The sequence below is a fragment of the Haemaphysalis longicornis genome, unplaced genomic scaffold, assembly GCF_048455015.1.
Source record: "Haemaphysalis longicornis isolate Haplotype H1 unplaced genomic scaffold, Haemaphysalis longicornis Haplotype H1 scaffold_1, whole genome shotgun sequence".
Classification (NCBI taxonomy): Eukaryota; Metazoa; Arthropoda; class Arachnida; order Ixodida; family Ixodidae; genus Haemaphysalis; species Haemaphysalis longicornis.
The window spans coordinates 436677980-436702683 of NW_027526203.1; the positions used below are offsets into that span (position 1 = coordinate 436677980).

Below are 24704 nucleotides of genomic sequence, written 5' to 3' on the forward strand. Positions count from 1 at the left end.
TTGAGAATGTATTAAGTTGCGACTCCCATGCAGCAGCGTTGTTGTTGTGTCTTCGAAGGCAGTGTAATACGGTTCCACGTAGCGTCCGCGACATACCTTATTTAATATCGTTATTTTCAGCACTGCATTAACGTGACCACCCTCGGTGGCCGTGCGAACTACAACAAAATTTTCTTACGAGCTTGCTACATCGCCCTTCATGAAAGGAATCTTAAATTAAGACGTCCCCTAGTGCCACGATCCAATCGACGAACAGGAGTTGACTGTGCGCATGGACCTGATCAAGACACTTTGTTTCGTTTTCCTGGTGGAAAAATCACCTGTTGTTTTGGCTGAAACCGTACCTTCATTGATGGTCGTGATTGCAACGGCCTCTTCGTAGCGCGGAACGGCCTCAATGAAAGAAGAAGGAAGGAAAAGAACGCAGTCTAGGATGTTTGAATGCTATCTTTCTGGACCCGCTCATCAAGAGAAAACGGCGCACCGAAAGCGGGAAGGAATAATGGGACAAAGACAAAAAGCGGTCCGAGCACGGGGTGCCACGCGAACAGAGAGCGGCGGCAGTAGGCAGCGGAATGCGGGCGACAGCGCAGGATTGCAAGCAGTGGCCGTTGAGGCAGGCGGCAGCTCGCTCCCAGCAGGGCTGATTGAATTAGCGGCCCGGAAAGCGCGCAGGGAGTGGTCCGCACCTGCACTTCGCTGGGACCCCGGCAGGTGTTGGACAGCGTGCCCGAACACCGCGGCGAATCAATAACATCGACCAGGGCATCAAAAACAAGCAGGCGGTTATTAAATTTTCCACGCCAATGCGAACACGGACCGGAGCCGGGAGCGGCGAGGAAATGAATGAGCGAGAGAGAAGACAAAAAAGGAAAAGTGAAGGACGGAGAAGTAAGCTTGAGGGGCGCCAAGAGTGTGCTCTCTCGTGGCGCACTGCCGGCGCTCAATAATGTGCCGCCCCATGATTGTGGTCGCGCCGCACACGCAGCGCTCGATGCTAAGCTTCCGCGAGACAGACAAGATCCCCCCGCCGGCGGCGGTCGGCGGCTTCGCAAGTCGCGTGGCCTTCTTTTCACGCCGCCTCCTCTGATTATATCCGCCCCTTTTTCCCGAAATGGGTAGACCGCCGCAGTCGGGGTTTCTAAACTTCGTAACCGAACACTCGATATTAATGCGACACAAACGCTGAATGATTTTATTGTTATAGCGGGAAAATATACACCATTCAAAGTTGTTTCAGCCTTTGTTCGACGGCAAACGGCGGTTTAATTGTTGACAAATACACAACTAAAGCTGTCGTTTCTCTCTGTTGTTTTCCCTCCGTTTTTACGCGACGCAAAAAGACGTGAAGAGGGAGCCTACAGTAATTGAAGCATTTCAAGCAAATCAGGTGCTGCCGCCTAGGAGAAGCAGCAGAAACTACCCGCGGGGTTTCCTAGCTCGGCGGGTGGTAACCGAACTTTACATTGATTTAGACGCCCCTGTTTTCACGTTTGTTTCATGAAACTGCTTATACAAGCTCCACCAAACCCGTTTCAGCATTTCCGGTTTGCGACGTCATATATCGTAGTGCAGGAAAGCGTGTGGGGTGGCGGAGATTGTTTTCACGCATCTAACGTTTTCTGCGTTAATTAGCAACTGCTGTTGCCGCGATTGGTATATTCGCATTCACGGAACAGTAATCTACCGGTAGATGCCAGCTTGTTTCTACACTTTGGCGTCCCTCCAATTAACCGGGCTATTGACCCATCAGGGAACTCTGTTAATTAAAGCCTGTGCTCCATAGGGCCAGAAGGCTAACCTGGGAAATCTGTACACGTCTAAGCACTTCGATGAGGCAAATTTTCCACCTTCTCCGATAGTAAGCGTATCCAGCTTTTGTGAAGAACACGAAGGGAAAAGTAGCAGCCCGAATTTCGGTGGCAGTGTACACAAACACCTGGTCAGAATTGGTACACTCGGCAATAGGGAATCAAAATGAGACGCGCTGCAATTTGCACAAGAGGTACAAATCTAATTAGACGCTCCAAGCGCCAATGCCCCGAAATCCGCAGGTGAGTTGTACAAGATTGCATGCAACACCTTCTCGGTGTATTAGCCGCTGCAATTGCAACACTGACCGCTGCGCAGTTACCGCGCCTGCTGTACTTTGTTCGCTCGTGGCTGAAAACAATAAAATTCTTCTCCACGTTTACCGCCTTTAAGCTGAATAAACTCGCTCGAATGAACTTCAAGATAGCCCGAACAAGAGGTTAAAGTAGACGTGGTTGAGAAAGAAGCGGGTTGAAACAGATGGTTATCAAGGTGTTCAGCGAAATATACTTAAATCGGTGTGAGCTCGGAGCATGTCCTTATTGACTAGATATCAGGATTCCACAATTTGGGTGCTAAGTAGTTTGATTTACTTGTTTTCTAACACGCACACAGTGGTCCCGCTCCGGGGATTTAACTTAGATTCAGCTTCGTGGGGAGGAGGGAATGAAAACCTCGCCGTGGACCACACTTGCGTCATCAGCCTGTTCCTCTCCAGCCAGAATTACTAGCCGAAGCAGCGGCACCATAAATCAGCCCCACAGAGTACGAGCAGAGGCAATCTCCACACTCTGCTCCATCGCCCTTTGCGAGCGAATCGTAAAAGAAGTACAAGTTTTCTTCCACCGTTGATTGCACAATACAATGTAATCGAGGCCAGGGAAATCTGCACTCCGTCCTGACGTCTTTCGCTCGGTTCCTCGGCGGGGCATCAGACAGCAAGGAGGCCGTTTCCGATGACGTTTATACATAAGCCCCGGGCGAGTGCTTTGCACAGGGCGGCTTGCTTTTCCGCGGCGACAATAGTGCCTCACCGTGTTTTTTTTTTTTTTTTTTTTTGTGACTGCAAGTAATATGCGCCTCATGTTTTCGCTCCAGATTCCCATTTATTGGGCCCCTATAGCCTTCCACTACCGCTTCTGTTTACCAAGTATCGGGCCGAGCGGAAGGACGCAAATAAAACAAGGTAAGCCGGTTAAGTGGCTCATATGTGGGCGCTCAGTGGGCGCTCTTCAGCAGCACCCGCATAGCAGGCTTACTTTGGATTCAATAGAAGCCCTCACGCGGCATGCGCATCAAGGGCATATGACACCACCAAATGAGTGGATAACCGCGCTACACTGATGCGCCTATAATAGGCAGTTTTAGCATATCGTTACCGTGTTTGCGTTACCGTTTACCCTGTTACCGGAAGCCGCTGGCGAAGGTGAAGCCTGTGCCGGTAAGTTACCGTTCGCGGTAACTCTCGCGCTGCGCAGTCGACTCCCGCAAACACGGTAAACGGTAACGTAAACACGGTAACGATATGCTAAAATTGCCTAATGGTCAGATCCGGTAGCGCTCCGTATACGTGGAGGGATTCTACAGATGTACAAAGGAAGCCCGTATATACTTCCTTTGTACATCTTTGTATATGCTTATACGCATATACAAAGAAAACGCTTATCCAGCACGCAAATATAAACGCATAAACACATCTTTCGGGCAAAAATACAGCAAATGGTGCTTTAACTGTATTTATAAATACGACACGTTCGTGTGAAATCATGAAATGTGAATTAAAAAAAGAGGGATCCTAATTCGATCATATAGGCTTCTTTGAAGACAGGAAAACGGATTGAAGAGTGAATTTTTTGTGTGTATGTGTGTCACATCGACGATTCTGGAAGAATAAATGGATCCATTGCCGCCGTATTATGCTTTGCCATTTGTGTCTACGATAAGGGTTTGACGATTTGTGGTGATCCCCAACGCAATCTTGTATACAACGTCGCAGTGTCGTAGTATCGCGAAGTCATCCAGCGTGCGCGCAGTTGGCCCGTATTTTCGCATTTTTTCTTTTAAACAGGGGAAACTTCCCGCCTCACCGCAGTTCTTTCAGAAGTGATAACCTTGGAGTTATTCAGCGTAGTGGAATGAATTTTCACACAAATAATGCTGAGGAGAAAGCTTGCTGTGTGCCTAGTTTAAAGTTTACAACTTTGCTCTACAAGACTCAGAGCCAAGGCAACTATCAAATTGAAATGTATACGGGCAGTAACTATGGGCAATGAATTACACAAAAACCGTATATAGTCCTGCAAAACTCTTTTACTCTGTTCACATAGTAAACTCCTTGCTCCGAGCGAAATATAACTTTTCTGATAAGGTTTTACTATGTTCCTAGGGAGCCGGCTCTTTGAGCGGAAAAGATTCAGGATGAATGTTGCTATTTTTAAGATATCAGTTCTTTCCTTTTTTAAACTAAAATATCGCGTACGTCACGGTTGCGCAAATCGTGTTCCGGACTCGGTGAATCATGCCAGCGGGTGGCGCATGACTCACCTGCTGTAGGTATACAGGGACGCCCACAGCAATACAAAGAAACGCGCACCGCCCGTGCTCTCTCCCGGCCGACGTTAAGGCACCCTGGTGAAATGGGCTCGCGGTACAGCCAGTACAGCCGCTGCTTCCCGGGGTCTTCCCAAGCGAGGTCAATTTCGCCGCGTGCGTGCGTCGTTCGTGCCGGATATGCGTATACCGGTGGTTGGCCTTGCGCAGCTCCGCTGGCGTCCGGTGCGAGAATGAAGCGCACGCCCTGTGTAACGGAGCAATACATCGAACTGTCTCCGTGTTCAAATCCCGGGGCTTAATATGGGCCCACCGAGCGAGAAAACGGCGAGGGGGGCAAGGAGAGCTGCTCGGCCGAGGCGGACGTTTTCATTTCGAGGAAGCCCGATCTATGCGCGGCCTTTCGTCCTCAAACGACCCGCCGGAATGCGGAAGGAATTCCCATTTCTGGTATACGGTGCCTGTCTTCGTTCCGCCTCCGACATGATTTACGAGGAACCTCCCAGCTCCCGTCTGGCGCGCCTTAAGCATGCGCTTATCCCCTTTGCTTTTCCGGGCGCTGCAGCCGGTCTTTTGCGCGTGTTTTTTACGGTGCGGCTGAGGCTCTAATTTCACACGCCAAGAACCTGATGGATCTGAATCGCCCTGTGAGCACTAGTGCAGCGCGCTTCGCTAGAATTCCTAAAACCAATCCCGAAACGAATTTTCCGCATTTTCGGCGCACCGTTCACCGAACTAACGATGCAGCCGGGATATTCAAAGTGGCTCAACCACAATGTGGAAGATAACAACGCCTGACCTAGCTTGAAGACATCTTCGACTTCAAGACAGCCGCACAGTGGGTTTCTTATGACCAGTAGCAGTGTTTCCCGCTCACTTAGCAGCATATTTGACGCCATGTTACCATGATCACTACATCGCAACGGTCATGTGACGGGGCGAGGCCCGTAAGATCAGCCCCTGCTCGACGAATAAAAAATATTTATTCTCTCTTTCTTTGTGGTTGCTGAGAAAACTGGATGACAAAAAAAAAAAAAAAAGGTCGAGTGGCAGAACAGCCACGGGAAGGGTTTTCTTTTTTTCACTTCTCCCACGATGATTCATCATCACCGTCAGTGAAAGTTGGCTTTCCTGCAGGGCGTATTGGCGTACGACGGCATCAGTGAGGACACTGAAGCTTCGCTTTAAAATACGGCGCTACGTACGCTGTGACAACAAAAAAAGAATAATAGATGATTTTACGAAGCTAATGCCGCTACTCAGCGTTGGTGTTGCCTCCCAGCTTCTACCTCCTTCAGAATAAATTATTATAATAATACATTGCCATTTAATTATAAATTGACCACGTATCTGCTCCTTTCGTTGCAAATGTCGACGCAAAACAATAGTCGACTGGCGCCCCTGGCAAGTAAATGCATCCCTTCTTTTTTCCGCTCACCGCTCATGCTGTTCCTCTCCTGTCTCGTTCCTTCCAAGATAACACGCTAGAGGTTTGCTCAGTCAATTTAATTTTACCGCGTTCCACTGCTTCCAGTCGGGTGCCTCGATGCCAGCGCTGCCGTACGGCGGAGATGCGCGTGAATCGAGGCACCCGACTACAACGTTTATAGAACCACGTTGCCCAACTCCACGAGCGTTCCCAGCAGAACGCGGAACCTATCTATCTCGTGGAACCTTTCGTTGCTGTTGCCGTTTGATTTTTTAGGATTCCGCCAGGCAGCTGGGCAACAGCAGGTGACCGTTCTTTGCAGTTGATGTAGTATTTTATTTGCTATCGCAAAAAGCAAGCATCCGTAATTTTTTAATAAAGTAATACTGGAAATATCACTCATGTATTGATTTTCGGCCTTACATTTGCGCAATATCTTGTTCTTGTTCAGCAGTGTTGATAAGTATGAACATTAACACCGGACGTGGACATTTATATTTGGCTTTGAATATATAAAACTATTGGGCAGATACTGTTTCACTTTGGCCGGCTGGCTGAATCCAGTGAGAGACGGACAGGCAGACGTACAAACAGATAGACCAAAATTTTCCCGTTCAAGTAGCCCAAGAAAAACTATCGTTTTTAATAAATTTGAAGTTAGCAGCCAGCGCTGAAATAGTTTTCATCACCGATAGGTCTGTTGTATTGCCTTCCCCTCAGCACAACGCTACATGTTGTGGAGCACCCTTTACAGGCCATCTGCGTGGCCCTGGCACGGACACCACGATCAGAGGGCACCTGCTGCGTAACAGCAACGCCATAACAAGGTACTCACGCTGTAACACGCCAAAACGCGAGACTTTACGCTTGAATTAAGCGTGGACCTCATTAATGCGGAATCAATAAATGACCCACTGAGCGGAGAAGCACTGGCATCTGTATGTAGCACCGAAACGGCTCCTAAAATTGCCGACGCCGCAAAGAGAATGGAAGTAAAGCGACTGAGTTGAATAAAAAATTAAGAAATAATGTGAACAGATGGGCATCGAACCTGGGGCCTCTGGAGTACGATTCGCGACGCCTCTCCGGCGCCACTATGGCTCCGTAACTCCAGATGACGAAAGGTGGACCCGGTAAATGCGTTGTAGCCTTCAGGATAAAGAAAAAAAAAACCCTAGATGACCGGTATACCCACAGCTCGACATACAATGAGTTTAATGTCGCTCTACGCGTCGTTAGGCTCAATATTAAGCAACCGTTCGTTAAGGCTGAATGTAGGACTGACAGCATACCCGCTAAGACGTTGTCAGGCATGGGCAACATACCCACTAGAGTGAGTAAATCCATTTAGGGTGATTAACCAGGAGCGATGACAGCTGCGGGTAAAGGTCAGGGCCGTATCATCACCAAGTCCCATTTCGCTACAACGTTTACATACCCACTCGAACGTGCACTCTGTGGTGTTCAATTGGAGATTAAGTTTTCGTATTCACAGCTTACAAAAAGTGGTTATGTATCCTCGGACCTTTTCGAGTCGCACCGTATGCTGGGCCTCGCCACATGCCAACTTTCCCCCTGTGACCGTAGTTGTTGGTTCCTAAGCGCGTTGTAGTGGAGTTTTTAACGGTGATGGGCACCCCAAAAAGTCCTGACAAATCTCAATAGGATTCTTCAGAAACAAGCCATTCCTTTCGAATTTTTTTCAAACTTCAGTGCACGGAAAGTGTTTAGAAGTTATTCAACATGATTCTTTGCAAAACATTGTTCGAAAAAATATATTGGAGCCCGTATTAGTAATAATTACATGGGAATTATTATTACTAATTAAATAACGTCATTGTCCCACCTCTATTTATATGTTGTGACAAGGAACCCCTCGAAACTCTAATAAAATTGACTTCCTCATTCCCGAAAAGCAAGTACTTACAGGTACCCGCCGTGGTGGCTCAGTAGCTAAGGCGTTGTGCTGCTGAGCACAAGGTCACGGGTTCGATTCCCGGCCGCGGCGGCCAATTTTCTGACGGAGGCGAAAATCAAAAACGCCCGTGCGTACGAGATTTCGGCGCACGTTAAAGATCCCTAGGTGGTCAAAATTATTCCGGAGCCGTCCACTACGCCGCGCCTCATTGCCTGCGTTGCTTCGGCGCGTTAAATCCTACGATCAATCAATCAAGTACTTGTAGGTGAGAGGGGACTTGTGACTGAAGCCGTCATAGAAGAAATTGCTTCCCCCGTATTACAAACTCGCTGTCGTAGGTCTATGTGGAAAACATATGCTATTTTCAGCAGTTAAGAAAATTTTATGGTCGTATTTCCCACTTGTTATGATATGTATTCAATAAAGTAATTATTCTCTCACGAAGGCACCCGTGTGTTGTGCTGTTTGTTCTCTTTTGGGTGGAGAAAGCGGGGGTGGCTATAAACAAAATCATAATCCCACTGACAGCACTTACAGAAACATGCCAATAAAAGCAGAAATGGGCGAAATTACGTTTACGTTGCAGCAGCCACACGCTAGCGAGCTGCTATTACAGGAATAGGGTGCGAGCGACACATAAGAAAGAAGTGCTTGCGGCTGCGCAAACAACACATTTTGCATCTCGGTGTTAACAAAAAGTTGTTATATTTGTGACCCAGAATTTTTAACGGCGTTATCACTTCCTGTTTACTGTTTACATGTACGCACATGTAAACCGGGGTAATTGGAGATTAATGGGAGAGGCCTAGGCCCTGCAGTGGGCGTAGATAGGCTGGTGATGATGATGATGACATAATTACCATCCTTAACAATGACGAAGCACGCGACACACCTCGAATGGGTGGAAGATGCATGCGCTTTTAATAAATGGTTCTTGCCTTCCCGAGAAATAAGCTTCGCATGCTGCGTCTGATTTAATTATTCCCACCATTGTGTTTTTAGTGCTAAAGGACTATTAGCCTCCCCCGGCTGATTTCACGGGGGTAGAAAGTCGCCCACTCGATGAAGCCTCCCGTATTTTTCGGTTTATAACTCGCTTCGCAAAGGTTCATACGCAGGATGGGGTGATGTATGTATGCGGCGGACCAATATTAGGCCTGACGTAGCGCTTTGATGTGTAACATCGTCAATCGGTATCGGCAGTTTGATGAACAATGAGTAGGACGTTGCTTGGTATGTTGTAATGCTCAACTTGTAAATTACCTAATGTCATGTCAAGACGTCGGACGTTAGGCCTCACACCATGCTTTGAGGTCCAACGCTGTCAACCGGTACGCATTGGATAAAGGTATTCATTGTACTCAGTGCACTTCCAGCTTCGGATATCATTTGTCGTCGCAATAGCTCAAAGCGTGACGTTAGACCTAATCTTCAGCGCTAGGCCACACACCCGACCGTACCACAGATAAACTAGACGAGGTATATACCCACTGAGCCTAAAATAACCGCAGTCGGGTATTGGACAACGCTTATAAATAGGAACGAATGTGCTGCTGCAGCACGTGTTGCTACATCAATCAATCAATCAATCAATCAATCAATCAATCAATCAATCAATCAATCAATCAATCAATCAATCAATCAATCAATCAATCAATCAATCAATCAATCAATCAATCAATCAATCGCAAGACAAACACGAGGGCGGTTGACAGTACTACTACTACTACTACTACTACTACTACTACTACTACTACTACTACTACTACTACTACTACTACTACTACTACTAGCATGTTGATGTTTATATATGGTTTATGGTGCGAGGACGCCAAGGCCAAAAGGTGCCAGGTGTACATGTTAATTACACGGTATGTCAGTGTTGTGCATGTGCAAAATATAATGAAATGAATGTGAAGTGGATAAAAATGTTACTATATGCACGGTTTTAAAAGTGCCCTATGCTAAAACGGACGACAAGAAATACTCTGAATCTTCTATGCGGGCTCTAAAGCCTAGCGAAATGTTACGTTTATAGAGAGTAACACTTACCCGCAATTGGGCATTGGAAAACTGTGTATATATGAATTCCGCTTTGGCACGATATTCTGTGGTTGCCGCAGTTCAACCCCTGGTCAATATTTTTGTTCCTTTGCTTCTTTTTTTTTCTCGCACTTTGCCTCTACATGTGCTTTGTTAAGGTGGACGTATAAGTTGGTACTGTATGAATTGGTTATAAACATATTTCCGCCATATCCCCGTGCTGAACATAATTGAACTTGGTTAATATCTCTGTTCTATATATGTATAGCGTTGGTACAAGACGAGATGAGTTCGATTACAAGAATCGCTAGCGTGGCCCAAAATGTTCACCACGAACGCAGGAAACTAATTCATTAAATAAAAGTACAATTCATCCCGGAGAATTTCCATCAGACACCGCAGCCGTATTCAGCGACACCATCCTTTTGCGGCGCATTGTTCTGAGTCAGCTGCACGGTTGTGGGCAGAGTGCACGGAATGCGCTGCTGCGTGGGCATCGTTCGGAAGTCGAAAACAAGCAGAATCAGCTTTGTTTGCGGTTAGGACTCCGAAAGCTCGGTTAGACGATCCCACGAGCCAACCCACCACTGAGCACAGGGGGCGGAAAGAGTATACGGGTTGGTAATCTAGCTTTGCCGCAGGCAGGATGGCACTCGGACAGTGATCCCGCCGAGCGCTGCTCACAAACGACAGCGTAATGGAGATCGAGAGACTGGCTGTGCGACCGCATTGCATCTCGGTAATGGCTCCCGGACGATCGGGCGAAACATTACTCGCTCACACTGCAAGAAAAGACATCAAACGACAACGATCAGAAAAGACACGCGCGACGAGCAGCAAGAGGCATGTCGCATCAGGAGCTAACCCTTTCAATTTACAGGCCGAAAAAAAAGGCACAATAAGATGCGGCAGAGCACACTGAGCGGCCGGGACAGACCGAGGGCTTACTCCGCCGAGTCGCGCCGTTACAAGTCGCGCTTATCAAGTCACGGAAATGTAGTTCGCGATGTGCGCGCGTTTGGAGGAGGGAATCTGACGTGTCGGAAGGGCTGAGCGGCAGTGACGGGCTGTCAAGCGTGCGCGTCGTATGAGTGGTGTGTAGCGTTTTCTATTTCAGGGATGGTCAGGGCGCGCGCGGCAGCATCGACCATCCAAGGAATCTGTTCCGGCCGATAATGGCACGCGGCTTTCGGTGCGTCTTGGACCGCGGCCGTTCGTCTCTTCGACGACGCAGAAAAGAGAGCGGCGTGACAGCGCCGGCTGCTCTGATTGTGACAGCCACCGGTGTCCTCGCGGTCGTGGCGGCGGCGGCCGATTATACGCCGCGGGAAACCTTGCCAAGGCTACGGCTGCTGCCCATTAGCCTTTGTTGCCCGCCCGTGGGCACACCGCCCCGCTTTTGCAGATCCGCTTATCTCTGCTCCCTTCTGTTTACTGCCCAACCTTACTTTCCGTTTTGTTTGAAACGCGGGAGGGGAGGGGACAGCTGTCTCCAGGCGACACGCCCGATCTCACCGAGCGAGCGGGCATTCTGCCGATACGGAGCCTAATCTATATACTGGAGAGCGAGCCCTTTCCGGGCGAACTGTAACGGTCTCGAAAAGCAGCCGCCCCTTTCAGCTATCAGTCGCACCGCCACGTGACTCTGGATGATGCCTACGATGGCGTCGCCGCTGCTTCGCGGGAGATGTTCATTACGCGCGATAGAGCGGATTACACCACGGCGTGCTCAAGCATTCTGTATTTGTTCTGGCACAGGTTTAGCCCCATTTCATGCAGGACCGCGGGCCGGATTTTACAGAACACTTCGGTGAAATCTTGGGAGGAGCTAGAGTTACTGGCAGCTCATCCTAACTTGTCGGCAGCCCGTTTTTTTTTTTTAATTTTGTGGGTGTGTGTAGGAGGGGGGGGGGGGGAGATTAGCATCTTCCACTCTTAAAATTACCGAGGGTCTGCATCGCGGGACCTAGGCGGTATTCAACTGTGGCTACAACCCAGATAGCAACTTCTACGAATAATGACGCCAGACGTACTACGGGACTCAAAACGGCTATCTGTGTCGTAATTTTATGCCCTTCATAAGGTCGTGTTTGCATTGCATGTTACAAGTAAAAACGTTAGTTGTGCCTTGCAAGTGGCCTATTCGGCTCATTTTATCGAAATGACTGATCACTAAGTTGTGTTGTATAGTACAAAGCGTATACCAATATGACTTTTGAGTGTGTATGTAGCCCGTACATAGACCCCCACAAAAATTTCGGAGTGAAAGGCTACCACAACCCAAACATCACTGCGTGTAGTCAATGCTCACTAGAAACAGGAATTTTATGCCATATGCGTGCTAACAATATATGACCTCGTGACTCAGCTCCTGAAAGACTTCGTCAGTTTCAATTGAGACACGCTGGAAGCTTTTTCTTTGTGCTGAGGGGTATCCATAAAGTGGTTTATTCAGGATGTGGCCAAGGCTCGCAATGGGTGTGTTGTTGAAAGTGAAGCCAGTTCTACCTTTCTGTCTAAAGTCAGCGGTGTAGATCAATAGGTAGATGTAAAGCCATACAGTGCTCCATTTTTATTTTCCGTTTCGTGGGCTTGCCAAGTACCCTCCGCCAAAAGTTGAAAAGTTGAACCAGCTGTAGTGCCAACTTCTTTTTCGGACGAGTAATCACCTGCGTTCGTTGTGTAGGCACTGAGAGAAAGCTCCATATGCGCACGCACCCTCTGTCGAGTGCGGTGACCGATGAAATACCTGCGGTGCACTCGCAAATAACAAGATGGGTCCGACAGACACCTTTCATAGTTAAAGGGACACTAAAGGCTGATTGAAATGTTGTTTTAACTGAAAGATAATACATTTCGTAGCACTCCCAGCTTTTGTTCGACGAGCAACGATGCGTTGCTCGTCGAGAAATCACCAAAGAAAGCTGGCATTCCTCTGTTCGCGCTTCCTTTTCATTTTTTCGTGACGTAGAGTCGTAAACATCGCGTAAATAAATAGGAGTGAGGCACCAGTGTGGTCTGGCAATAGTAGCTTTTACGTCACCAAGCCATGGCCGACCACCGAGAACGTTTCTTTGGCCGATGAGGCTGGCTTTCACTTCGAATAATTGTCACCGCTCCAGCGGCTGTTGTGCTCACCTACACCGGACACACAGACTTCACGCCGGTCGCGAACAAAGCAGCGACAAGCGCCGTTTCGAAAATCGCGCAAGAGCGGCCTCCCGGCTAGGCGTAGCTCAAGCGGCAGCCTTCATCTCAGCTCGTCCGGCGATGTCGTCCATCTCATATTCACTTCTCTCACGCGACGCGCCAACATGGCGTGAAATACATGGGCACACTCGCTGCCCGCAGCGTTCTCGAGTAGTCTTCGTGGCCGAATGGCTGAACTTCGAAGCGGCTCCGCCCGGCCTAAACATAACAAGGGTACACAGCTATGCGCGCACAATGAAGGGATTGTTTATCAACGGCGGCTCGCAGTGACAGGCAGTACACAAGTTCGGATTGGTCGGATAACCCCCTGTTCACAGGCGATAAGGTTCGAACCGCGCGCGGGCACGCCTTAACGATAGCAACATCCGCGCGGAGAACGGATTAAAAGCTCAGGCGGGTCGGGTCGGTTAAACACCTGCAGTGCAGCTTGTCCCTTTGCCGCGTCCTGCCGGAGATAGTGCTTGCAGAAGCTCGGGTGTTCACCGTGGTAGGTTATTGACTTGGCAATTTGCGCACCGATGCTTTTACAAAACGAAACTGAAAGCATGATGGCTGACGAGCGTGAGGGAAACAGCCTGTCTCACAGTGTGTAAAATCTGTTGTCTGCGTTTTATAAATTACGTTAGCTCGCGGAAAGCTTTGATTTACATTTATTTCACGTGCCCAACCACTTCAGAACTTTTTTATCATAGGAAAAACATTCATAGTTGGTTCTGCAATAAACTCTCGCCGTGCAGAAAGATTGTGACGTCAAAAACCGTAGTACCCGAAAACGTGCGGGGCGTCAGCACCCGTTTTAACGTTTCTGGCATTTTCTGCAATATTAAGCAACTGTCAGTTGCGAGAATGGGGAATTTGGATTCGCGGCACCTTGATCTATCGATACAGGTCAACTTGTTTTCCCGTTCAGTGTCCCTTTAAGAAACGAGAGGAGCGGCTGCTTCAGGCCTTTCACAATGGTCTGCACAGCGCCGCGGGGAGAGCGGCACAAGACACGTTCAGCGGATCCATAGACCGGCTTGTCGTAACCCCGGATTGCTCAAGAGCCACGTAGAATGGAGCTTGTGCAATGTGTCGGCCCATTGACGACGGATAATGCTACTCAATAATATTTGGGGCTGGTCCAGCCATGACGGTCGTTTGACCGGGTTAATTTTCCGTGTGCTTTGTAACAATAAAACTACCCCAAGGGCTGTATTTACAGCATTGTGATAGTTTTGGGACTTAGGAAATGAAAAAAAAAACAGGTGTAAGCGTTCGCCAGCACACGCGTATGAGGATGTGGGCTGCTCTGTGCGCATGCAACACTGTGTGAGTAATGGGACTCGCATGAAATGGCGTATCCCGGGGGTAAGCGATGGCCAACGCACCTCTGGAGGTACGTGCAATCGCCTTTGTTACGCTCAACTTTGGGTGCCCCCAACGCTGAGCTAACGGCGAGCCAAGCAACGTTGCGCTCATTTTACGTCTCTTAGACCGCAAAACGCGACTTCGGGCCTGACGGCAAGTCCTTGCATACCTGCGCTCCCCTCTCCCCTGTGGCGTAAGCCCGAAACGAAGGGGGTAAGCGTCGACCAAAACGCCTTGGCATGCGGTAAGTTAAGCCTACCGACGCGCTAAGCAACGTAAAATTTATTTTACCTCGAGCTGGGGGTACCTGATCGACGTCAGACTTCGGAGAGTAACGTTGGGCCTGCCGTCAGGGCGTTGTGTACTCGCGTCCCCACTTCATCGGCGACGCAAGCACGGAGCTCAAAATACCGGTGGTAAGCGTTGGTCAACGTATACCTCTTCGGGTGTGTGCTCGTCCTCACCTGATGATAATAATTTCAGGACTCGCACGCATGAACCAAAAAGTTCCAGGGTGTGAGCTGTATACCACTCTCGCGGTTAAAAAGCACCGAGAAGTCTTGTCATATCTAAAATTATGTAATATAGAATGCCGTCATACTGACATCATTAACAGTTTGGAATATCGAAACTACTTTGATTTGAACCACTCAACCATTTGTTGTCCACTTCTGTTCCTCGACTGATATGTGTCGAGAGTTTTGGCATCTTTCGTGAATATCCCAACTCTACTCAAAACCTCATGACACGCATTGTAAACTTAAAGTTCGCAGTGTCTTCACGCATGCACCTTAGAATATGCAACAAAAGATCGTTAAATCGAACCGGAAGGGGACGGCGTTTCAGTTCGAATTAATGAAAGTCCGAATTAACGAAGGCGAAAAGCAGCATAGTGCAATTGGGAGAACTCTGCCGTAGTAGTCTGCCTTTTGCCCTGGAAAGCGACAGCTAGCGCTTTATGCTCTAACGAGAGAATATGGCGGATTGACCTCCTCTTCGCCTTGAAGTAATCTAGGAACATAGGGGCGGCATTCAATCCTTCCATGACTTCCGCTGCGGACGGCCGCACTGGTGCTTCGCCCTCCTGGCCCTCCTACTCCTCGTCGTCGTCACCGGCAGCGACAGATTCTGCGACCCAGCGCAACGGCGAACTCTGCACTCACGTCCACATTGACGTGGTCTGAAGGAGACGGCTTATAAAACGCCCTGACGGGGGCGGTGACGCCATCTTCAAACGCAGGTCTCTGATTTCCTTGCACGGCTTGTATGACGAAGCCACTGCAGTGGTGACACGATTTGCTTTCATAACCGTTGTCCCTTGCTGTTTTACCCGATTTTACCTTCTCTCCCCGTTCTTCTCTCTATTCCGGAGAGACGCAGTCTCGTACGCAGAGCAGCGGGTGCGTTTCCCTGGCCATGTGCCAGGAGCCGAGCCACCGCTGTGCTTACGTATAGTTGCAATTATCCGTGGCGGAACCTACTCGCTTTCAAATTAACTGAATTCTAGGCGCGGAGTACCTTAGGGCCGCACAATGTCTGTCCGCGTCCGGGCACATAGCATTTACAATCGCAAAAAATCACACAGGCACCGGCAGGATTCGAGCCTGTGTCTGGTAGACCAGACAGAGTTAGCGTCAGACGTCTTGCCCATTATACCCCAGAGTCAAACGGCTTGCTCCCTCGTCTGTAACGTTGCGTAGTATGCCCGTCCGCGTCCATCCGGGCGCACACCACCATCAAGCGAAAATCAAGCGAAATTCGATTTGAGCCGTGAGTTGCAGTTTCATTTAGGGAATAATCAAGGTGCAACTCGCGGCTCAAATCGAATGACGGTCGGGGCGCAAATCCGATGTCACTCGGGGCGCAAGTTGGATGTCATTTCGAGTCCCCGTACTCCGCACCCTCGCCATCATCCACGGAGTGGAGATGCTGCCATTTTTCTATACACATAGTTATAAGTAGCTTGGCCGGACCAAATCATACAGTTGAAATTATCCATAAATTCTCAGATTTGAAGTCCCAATTATCGAGCTCTCACTGTATTAAAACCTTTCTTTGCCGACTTTTATGGTTGTACCGTGCCACTGTTTGCTTTCTCACCCTTGTTACGATGAGCGAGTACATTCGCACAGCATGGAAACAGGTGCACATTCAGTGTCGTGAACAAACCGGATCTCGGACATCGAAACGAATTATTAGTCTCTTTCTGTTCTGTTTCTCTGAAGACTGCGAAAAGTTCTGTTTCTCTGAAGACTGCGGCAGTTTGGTACACTGCCAATTACAAGCGCATGACGAATTCATGGCCTTGCGCTGCTGAGCACGATGTCGCGGGTTCTATTCCCGGCCGCAGCGGCCGCTTTTCTGATGGAGGCGAAAAGCAAAAACGCCCGTGTGTACGAGATTTCGACGCACGTTAAATATTCCCAGGTGGTCAAAATTAATCCGTAGCCCTCCACTACGGCGCGCCTCATCGCCTGCGTTGCGTCGGCGCGTTAAACCCTACAATCAATCAATCGAATTCATGGCCGCGGCAGTTGTGCAGTGCAGTGACAGACCTGTGCGTTATAGGGAACTGATGGTAGGGAAAACAAACTTAATAGTCAGTTGGAGAGTTGAACTTATCGTTGTCACATAGGATACCGAAACGAGCACACCCGACACGCTAGTTTCCGCGCTTCATCCCCATACACTCCACTTTCTGGCCGAGAAATACTCCGCACGCCTCGAAGCAAATACGATATCGTTAGTCTTCTTTCACGAGGGCAGCGGGGCCAGCGTTGTCCGCGAGGCCGACAGCGTCATAGAGTGCCGACATGGCCAACAACACTGCTCCGGCCGGCCCTTTGCGTTTTTGGCGGTAACGCTGCGAGATTCTCGGACGAGAGGAAAGCGTCTCAGGGGGAAGAAGCGGGGGAGGGAGAGGGGGGCGTGCCACCGGATACGGCCGCTCGCACTTACATGATCGATTCGGATCCGTCGCCGAAAGCGGCACCTTCCTTTTCCCCCGTTCGCCAGCGTTTGGAGCTTCGTTCCCATTGCCCCATTCTCTTACGTTTCCCCTATAGCTGCTTTCATGGGGTTGGTCCACCGGAAAATGGTCCCCCAAGCACGCGCAGCAGTGTTGGCCGTGTGGCCTTACCAAGCATACGAGATTACCAAGCTGTTTTGGAAAAGCTGCAGAACAGTCCGTGATAATGGGCGATACGTGCGCTTCTCGCGGCGTATGAAGCCGGCGCCGCCCGGAAGTAACGCGTCGGCTTGAAATCGATGAACGTCAATAGCTGAAAACGAGGAAGAATATGAACATCAAATGAAAATGGGGGAAAATGGACCCGAGAGCACAGCCAGCAAGAGAGCTTGAAAACTTTATGAACCGCAGTCTTGAAGGAATGAAGACCAAGCGTGTAAAGAATAAAGAGACCTGAAAAATCTGTGCACCGCGCTTATCAGAGTCACGAAGCCGAGAATGGCATTTGCGTGCTCTGATTCGGGGAGCAGAGAGACTCTATTTCGGGCACAGGAGGACGTTTTTCAACAAAATCATGACTGCGAATGTAAAGTGTAGAAATATATCGTCCATCATCAGTGCATGTCGCATTGTTTTACATGCCCAATTTATTTTTCTTTATTGCTTCTGCGTCGGAAGCAGTACACGCTGCTGAGCTAGCTTGTGCTCGCGGCAACAATTAAACCCGCAGTGCCAAATGTCCTCCAGATAAACTTCAGGTCAGGCGTGCACCCAGCCACCGCGGCTGCTTCCTCCTAATGTTGATATGATGCAAATTATGCACAGAATTTGCATTTTGGAGCAGCCGGGGTTACGTGTGGTGCCCCGCGCTGGCCCTAGATTAATTATGTCCTCCATATATTTTACTAGGACTGCAGTTTGCGTTTGAGTATGTGTGCGTGGCTGCGTACGTGCGTGGGATCGCCGCTCACGAGCGTCTGCGGTATTATGTGTGCGTGGGTGTTAGTGAACCCGCGGGCATTGTAAGTCGGATCCGCCATGCCAGTTGCGGTTCTAACAATTAACAGTGCAAGAAAGGATGGGTCCTATCGCTGTTTACTTCTATTCAACATTGGAAAAGTTTCTTTTAATTCGTTTTTCTCTCCAAACCCAGAATTTTTTTGATCCGTTTTTATGAACAGCCATTTTTTTAATGCTTCTTCGTTTTCTCATCCTTGGAAAGTTATTTTCGGGCGCATTAAAAAGGGGAAAAGAACGCATAGCAGGGAATTGTTATGACAATCAGTTAATGAAAAATCTCTATGTCGGAGTGAAGATCTAAAGAAAAAGAAGCAAGCGTCAATGACTAATTCTTAAAAAGAATAAACGAGCCCCCTGTCGAAACGACGATGGGTGAACGCGAAGCTTTCCAAAATCAAGTCAAACGCCAAACGAACCAATCACAAGTGAGAAGACCAAATTTATTTGTTTAATTTTGCAAGTCCATGCACCCTTCTCCAAACCTAAACTGCTTTGACCGTGCCGGAATGGCGCAATCTGTCTTAGGTTAGGTTAGGTTAGGTTAGGTTAGCACAGACAGGATAGTTAGGATGAACATTGACTTCATAACGCCGCGGACCACATGTTCCAATCCGATCACAGAGAGCGTTAGCTGTTCTTCACCTCACCCACGATCGTCATCATCGTCAGAGAAAGTTGGCTTTCCTGCAGTGTGTTTTGGTTGTACTACAGACGACATCAGTGAGAGGCTGAAAAGTTCGTTTTAAAAATTCCTTTTCGAAAACCAGTTCGTTCCTCTTGTCCTTCGCCGAAGCGGAAAAACATGCCCTGCTTGAGTCACTATGCAAGTGACTAAACTGGCCGCCATGCACAGTCATGCAGTATGAATGTTTATTGTTGCGTCGACAAAATTTCCGTGTCCATCCTTGTAGCTTTGTAAAAGGCGAGCGATAGAGGAGTGCAGAACGAGATAGTGGAGACGGCTGCCTTCTCCGCAACGCTGGCACCGTTGCCATGGAGACGGCAAGTCGAAGCGCTACTCGCCAGCTGCATCGGCCTCGACGGGTCCTCTTGACTCCCGCCACATCTTGCATGCGCTGTGGAATCGAGTGTGCAGCCGGTTCGGGCCGCGAAAAAGGAAGGAATGGGAGTTACGACGATGAAATTCCGATACTGATGCAGTAAGCGTCCCCCAAAATTCCACAATATCTCACGTCTAGCAATTCCATTTCTTAGACGGCAAAGCGTTCGCATATGTGCGGTCGGGCTGCTCACCGCTGTGCTTGTTCACCCAGCGCAAAAAATTGCTTACTGCTCCCTAGTTTTACGCTGTACGGTAAAAGTTCCAGTTGATTTCATTTCCTTAGTACCTATATTGACTTCGCTGACTCTTCTCCCGCCTTCAAGTGGCCTTATATTTTCCTATTAGCGTACCAGTCAGCGAAGCGTCGCATGTGCGCTTGTGCAGCGCTTGTGTGGAGCGACCTTGGCTTGAAGCTAGGTACAGTGTACAAACTAACAAAGTGAAGAAAGGCGCATTCTTTCATTCACAGACGTGTCGTGGCTTCATTTCAACTAAGCGAACGAATTGCGACGACCCGTCGGTGGCCGGCGCACTAACCGCTGGGCCGACTGCCTCTGCCGGGAGGTCGGCGAGCCGTGCAGTAGCTCAGTCAAGCCAAGTAATCTCCTCCTGACGTAACAAGAAAACGCCACAGAAAATGGGCGAGGATGCAGAGAAGAGGACAGAATTTTCGAATTGATTTTTCTACTAAATACATTCGTGCAAACGCGCTCAGAATGGTCGAAACATGGCCTATGGACTCCGGACTACAATTTGTGCTAGTAATCCTGCAATGTTTACAAATCACTTCAGTGTCCCTTTAAAACCGCATCAGCGGGCTCTGCGGGCCAGAAAGACGCGTTATCTCCGTCGAGTGAATCTGCCTGTCAGCGGTCCCCTTTGCTCGCTTTACCAGGTGCACTGGCTGCCTGTCGCTATCCCGTTGTCCACTAATCTATTTACAACGCGTACAAGTGGTGATGCCGTCGAGATGTCGTGCGACCAGCGCATTGGCCCCGGCGCATTGGAGCCGCGCTTCGACTTAGCGTTTCCCTAGCAACGTTGGCCGCCGTGCGTAGGAAGCGTCACCACAGCCACGCCTGCTCTCGTTCTCTCCTCTTCTTTTGCTAGTCCTGTTGAAAGATCGACGGCGAAAATTTCGCCGACATGCCCACCTCCTCCCCCATCCCCTTCCCTTTTATTTGCCCTCGCAGTAAAGAAATCCGCCCACGGGATGTAGACCCGCACTACCAGAATTATGCGCGACTCCTGACGAGCGCGTTAGTGGTGAAGGCCGATTTTACTTTATCCTTGTTTAAGGGGAAGCCACACGCACAGACCAAGGCCCAATCACATCAAGCACCAGGCGAACTAAGGTGTATGAGTTGCCGATGAACGCCATTGCTCCACCAGAGTAGCAGTACACCGATAGGAGGTAATATGAAGGCGTGGATATCAATGAGGTCTATTAAGTTAGCCATGATGATATTTGCCGAACTATGCACGAGATATACAGAGTTTCCACTACCGTTGTCGTTATAGGGCGAGGAAAGGCCCTCAACTTCTTTCATACAGCTTGCTTTATGTCCAGCCGGGGCACGGTGGACGGGCGGTGACCTATACGGCGTCGTCTACCCGCGTTGAGTAGAGAGAGGTGTTCAATCAGCAGTGCCACGTTGCTCTCGACCGCGGCATCTGCAGCTTTCCAAGCGGTGGTGGTGGATCCATGAAGAATGGCTCATCCCACTCAGGGGGATTGTCCAAGAAAGGGGCTCTCACAGAGAGCAACTATAATACGAACTAAAGGAAAGTATATAGGAAATGCTATAAAAGTAGGTGTCCAGGGACACTGAGAATATAAACAGGAATAATTAAAGAAATACATAAACTACCAGAAAATAGATATGACAGGAAAAAGTATTAAAAAAATAGCAATGAAACTGAAACTAAAAATTTCGCCGCGTATCTGCTCCTTTTGTCTCAAATGTCGACAAAAGACGATAGTGTTTGTCGACATTCGCCAAGTAAATGCCTCCCTTCGCTTTCCCGCTCACCTCTCATGCTGTTCTTCCGTCACGCTCCTCCTAAGGTAAATACGCTAAAGGTTTGCTCAATTCGATTTAAATTTACAGCGTTCCACTTCTCCAGGTTGGGTGGCTCGATGCCAGCGCTGCCGTACGGCGAAGACGTGCGTGAATCGAGGCGCCCTACCTCAACGTTTATAGAACCGCGTTGCCCTACTCCACGTGCGTTCCAAGTAGAACGAGCAACCTGTCTAATAGAACCTTTCGTAACTGTTGCCGCTTGATTTCTTAAAATGCCGCCAGAAGCTATAGCGGCGCGGGCGACAGCAGGCGACGGAGTGAATTTTTTTTGCTGCAGTGGATGTAGTATTTAATTTCGCAAAAGCAAAGCATCTATGATTTTTTTAAATAAAGGAACGCTAAGTTTTTGTAATGTCTTCTTTTTGTTCAACAATGTTGAGAAGTATGAACATTTAACCGGACTTCGACGTTTAGATTTGGCTGTGAGTATATAAGACTATTGCGCCGATATTGTTTCACTTTGGCCGAGTGGCTGAATCGAGTCACAGACAGACAGAGAGACAAAAATTTCTGGGTTTCAGTAGCCCAAGAAAGACTATCGTCTTTAATAAAAAGGGAAGGAAAGAGCGCAGTGAGATCCCCGTCTTCTTTTCCTCCTTCGAAGGGCTAGCACGTACTTACATAGGCGCAGGCGCAGGCCCGCATGAGCGTAAGCTATTTTTGTAGAGCATAATTAAAGGAGCGAAGGAAAAAGAATACAATTCGCCGGGGGGAGGGATTACGAAATATGAGGCGCATGTAAACGGGGACGTCCTTCGCGGGCTGCCGATTTAGATTCTTTTTTCTTTAGTTCCATTTTCAAAATTTTTAAAATTTTCAAAATTTGGGAACTGCTCCCATCACTAGATTCTCAAGGTACGGTTAGCACTGAGGAATTTCTCCGGCCACCACGAACACTGTCCAAGATAACACCATTAATACAGAAGATTTCTTTGATTCATGACGAAGTTTCCTTTTACGGCCTCTGTCTTTCCAGGAATAAATTAGTATTTTGAGGTACTCACGCATTTCAATAACCCAGTTAGCCCTGGCCAATCCCCCTTTGTGGGTACGTGCCAAAAACTTTGAGGGCATCATCATCATTATCATCATCATCATCATCATCATCATCACTGGAGGCACGTGCGCCGGATTCCACGGGGCAGCCATTTTACTCGTGCCACGCGTTCCATCCCCAGCCCATCCGCAAGCTTCCGGCGGACACCTGGGACTGGCCATGCTGCCGGACTCCGCTTCCCCGAGGCCCGATTCCACAGTGAGCGACGACAGCCGACGCAGCGGAGAGCAGTCGGAGCGACTCCACCCGGTGCCGCCGCCCGGCGTAGTTCACGAGTACGTGTCGTATAACGATGAGGACGACGGCACACTCGCCAGGGCACCCACCATCAATGAACTTTTCGACCGCATGGTGTTTGCCGTTTTCGGACACCTGGGGGACCAAAGAAGGCCGCATGGATGAGAGGTGGGTGGCCCCCCTCGGCTGTGTTCACCTGCTGCTGGGCTGAGGTGACCGAGGAACGCATGGCGCACCTGCTGCGGGGACTCGAACGCCGAGGACAAGTGAAGGCGCACCAGGTGCTCGGTGGTAGTGGCAGCGTGATGGAACCGGGGCGACAGTGCGCTGGTCGTGTGTTTTTGCACTTGCTTTTTTTTTTTTTGCCTCAACGCATTTCTCTCCCTGTCACTTTGGTCTAAGGTGGGACGTTATTTCCCCAGTTTAACTGTTTGAGCTTCCTCCTGCCCTGTACCTTTCCTTATTCTACGCCTGCACTGAGAACTGACGAACTCTGTGTACGCCCTTCCCGTCTACGTCCAGGCGCTGTGTGGACTGATCTCTTGCGCCTTCCAACTTGTGGGTGGTTTGGTTTGGTGACGTCGCAATGAATGTTGCTTGTCAAGCAGATTGGCCTTCACCGTGTCTGTTGCACCTTTCTAGGAACGGTGCCACTCAACGACCAACAGGCAATGTAGAATGCGCAGTTTACGAAAAAGCATCAAAAACCGAATTTCGGTGAGCTTAAGTAGACCTGCTTATTAACTCGAAAGCCTTATTCTCTCATACGAAGGTGACTTGGATGGTACAAAAATTCAGGGAAGGCCAGAAGCGAACCAAAACATGGCAGTCGTGTACAAGAGATGATTAATCCGAAGTTAATTGAATTTGTAATTGATTAGTGATTGACATTAATAATCAGTAAGGTTAAGATTAATTAGGATGGGGTAAGGCGGGCAAGACGAATCAAGGTGTATTAATGATTGATTAGTGATTTATAGTAATGATTTATAATGTGGGATTAGGGTGAATTCTTATGGGTTAATTTGAACTGAGATGAATTAAGGTAGATTAAGGTGGGATTACGGTGGATTACGGCAGATTAGGATGGATTAAGATCGGCTAAGATGAATTAAGGACGGTAGTAAACTGTGGCTGCTGTGTCGACGGGTGGACGTCTATATAAAAGGTATCCGTCGCCATAGTACCCCAGGCTTTCACCTTCAATGCTTATAACTATAGACTTAGGTGCCCCAAACACTTTTACACATGCCGAAGAGGGCGTGTTAAAAAGTTCTCGGCAAGCGAGACGTCGTGAGAGAGAGAGAGAGAGAGAGAGAGAGAGAGAGAGAGAGAGAGAGAGAGAGAGAGAGAGAGAGAGAGAGAGAGAGAGAGAGAGAGAGAGAGAGAGAGAGAGAGAGAGAGAGAGAGAGAGAGAGAGAGAGAGAGAGAGAGAGAGAGAGAGAGAACGTAATGACTACGGCGATGTTAGCCGAGCCGTTGCGCCTGCAAGTTGTCTCGCGTAAGCGTGCTCCAAAAGACGGGCTTTGTATGCGAAGCGTCCCTAGGGGACCGTCGATAGATTTTCTTGACACCGTTTTTTCGGCGTCGATTTTTTCCCCACGTTTCCGGCTCCTGCAGAGGGACGCATAATCCTACAAAGATGCTTCCTCCGTTGCAGTGTGTATTAAGATGAAACGTGTAGGGGCAAACTTTTCCATAACTAAATAGTATGTGTTACGGATCATACACGTCAACATTGATTAGCGCGAAAGAAAACCTTATGCGCATTTAACGAAGCACAAGTACATAATCGAGCCTAGCAGTGTTGTTTTGATTAAAAACATGCATCGGAACTACGTGGATAGGCAAAGAAAGCGTCCGCACATATCCACTACAAAAAAAAAAAAAAAGACACATCAGCGCCGCCACCTCATGCGCTACTCCTCAGACGTGACCGATGTAGTAACGTGTACGGCATGGG

General features: G+C 48.8%; 2 protein-coding genes across 3 annotated transcripts in view; one reads left to right on the plus strand and one right to left on the minus strand.

Annotated features, from left to right (window-relative positions):
• The window catches only part of LOC144155795 (dual specificity calcium/calmodulin-dependent 3',5'-cyclic nucleotide phosphodiesterase 1A-like), a 670747-nt gene that overhangs the window by 517300 nt on the left and 128743 nt on the right, over window positions 1-24704 (minus strand). The window lies entirely within an intron of this gene.
• LOC144173024 (uncharacterized) lies at window positions 2566-23925 on the plus strand. Its single transcript, XM_077701591.1, has 2 exons — window positions 2566-2998; window positions 22626-23925. Exons 1-2 carry the CDS (start codon window positions 2887-2889, stop codon window positions 22904-22906), a joined length of 393 nt encoding a protein of 130 aa, XP_077557717.1. The 5' UTR covers window positions 2566-2886; the 3' UTR covers window positions 22907-23925.

Coding starts and splice junctions, on each gene's coding strand:
- LOC144173024 (XM_077701591.1), top strand. CDS start 2,887: ATGCGCCTCATGTTTTCGCTCCAGATTCCCATTTATTGGGCCCCTATA. Junction 2,999..22,625: donor AAGGACGCAAATAAAACAAG/GTAAGCCGGTTA, acceptor TTCCATCCCCAG/CCCATCCGCAAGCTTCCGGC.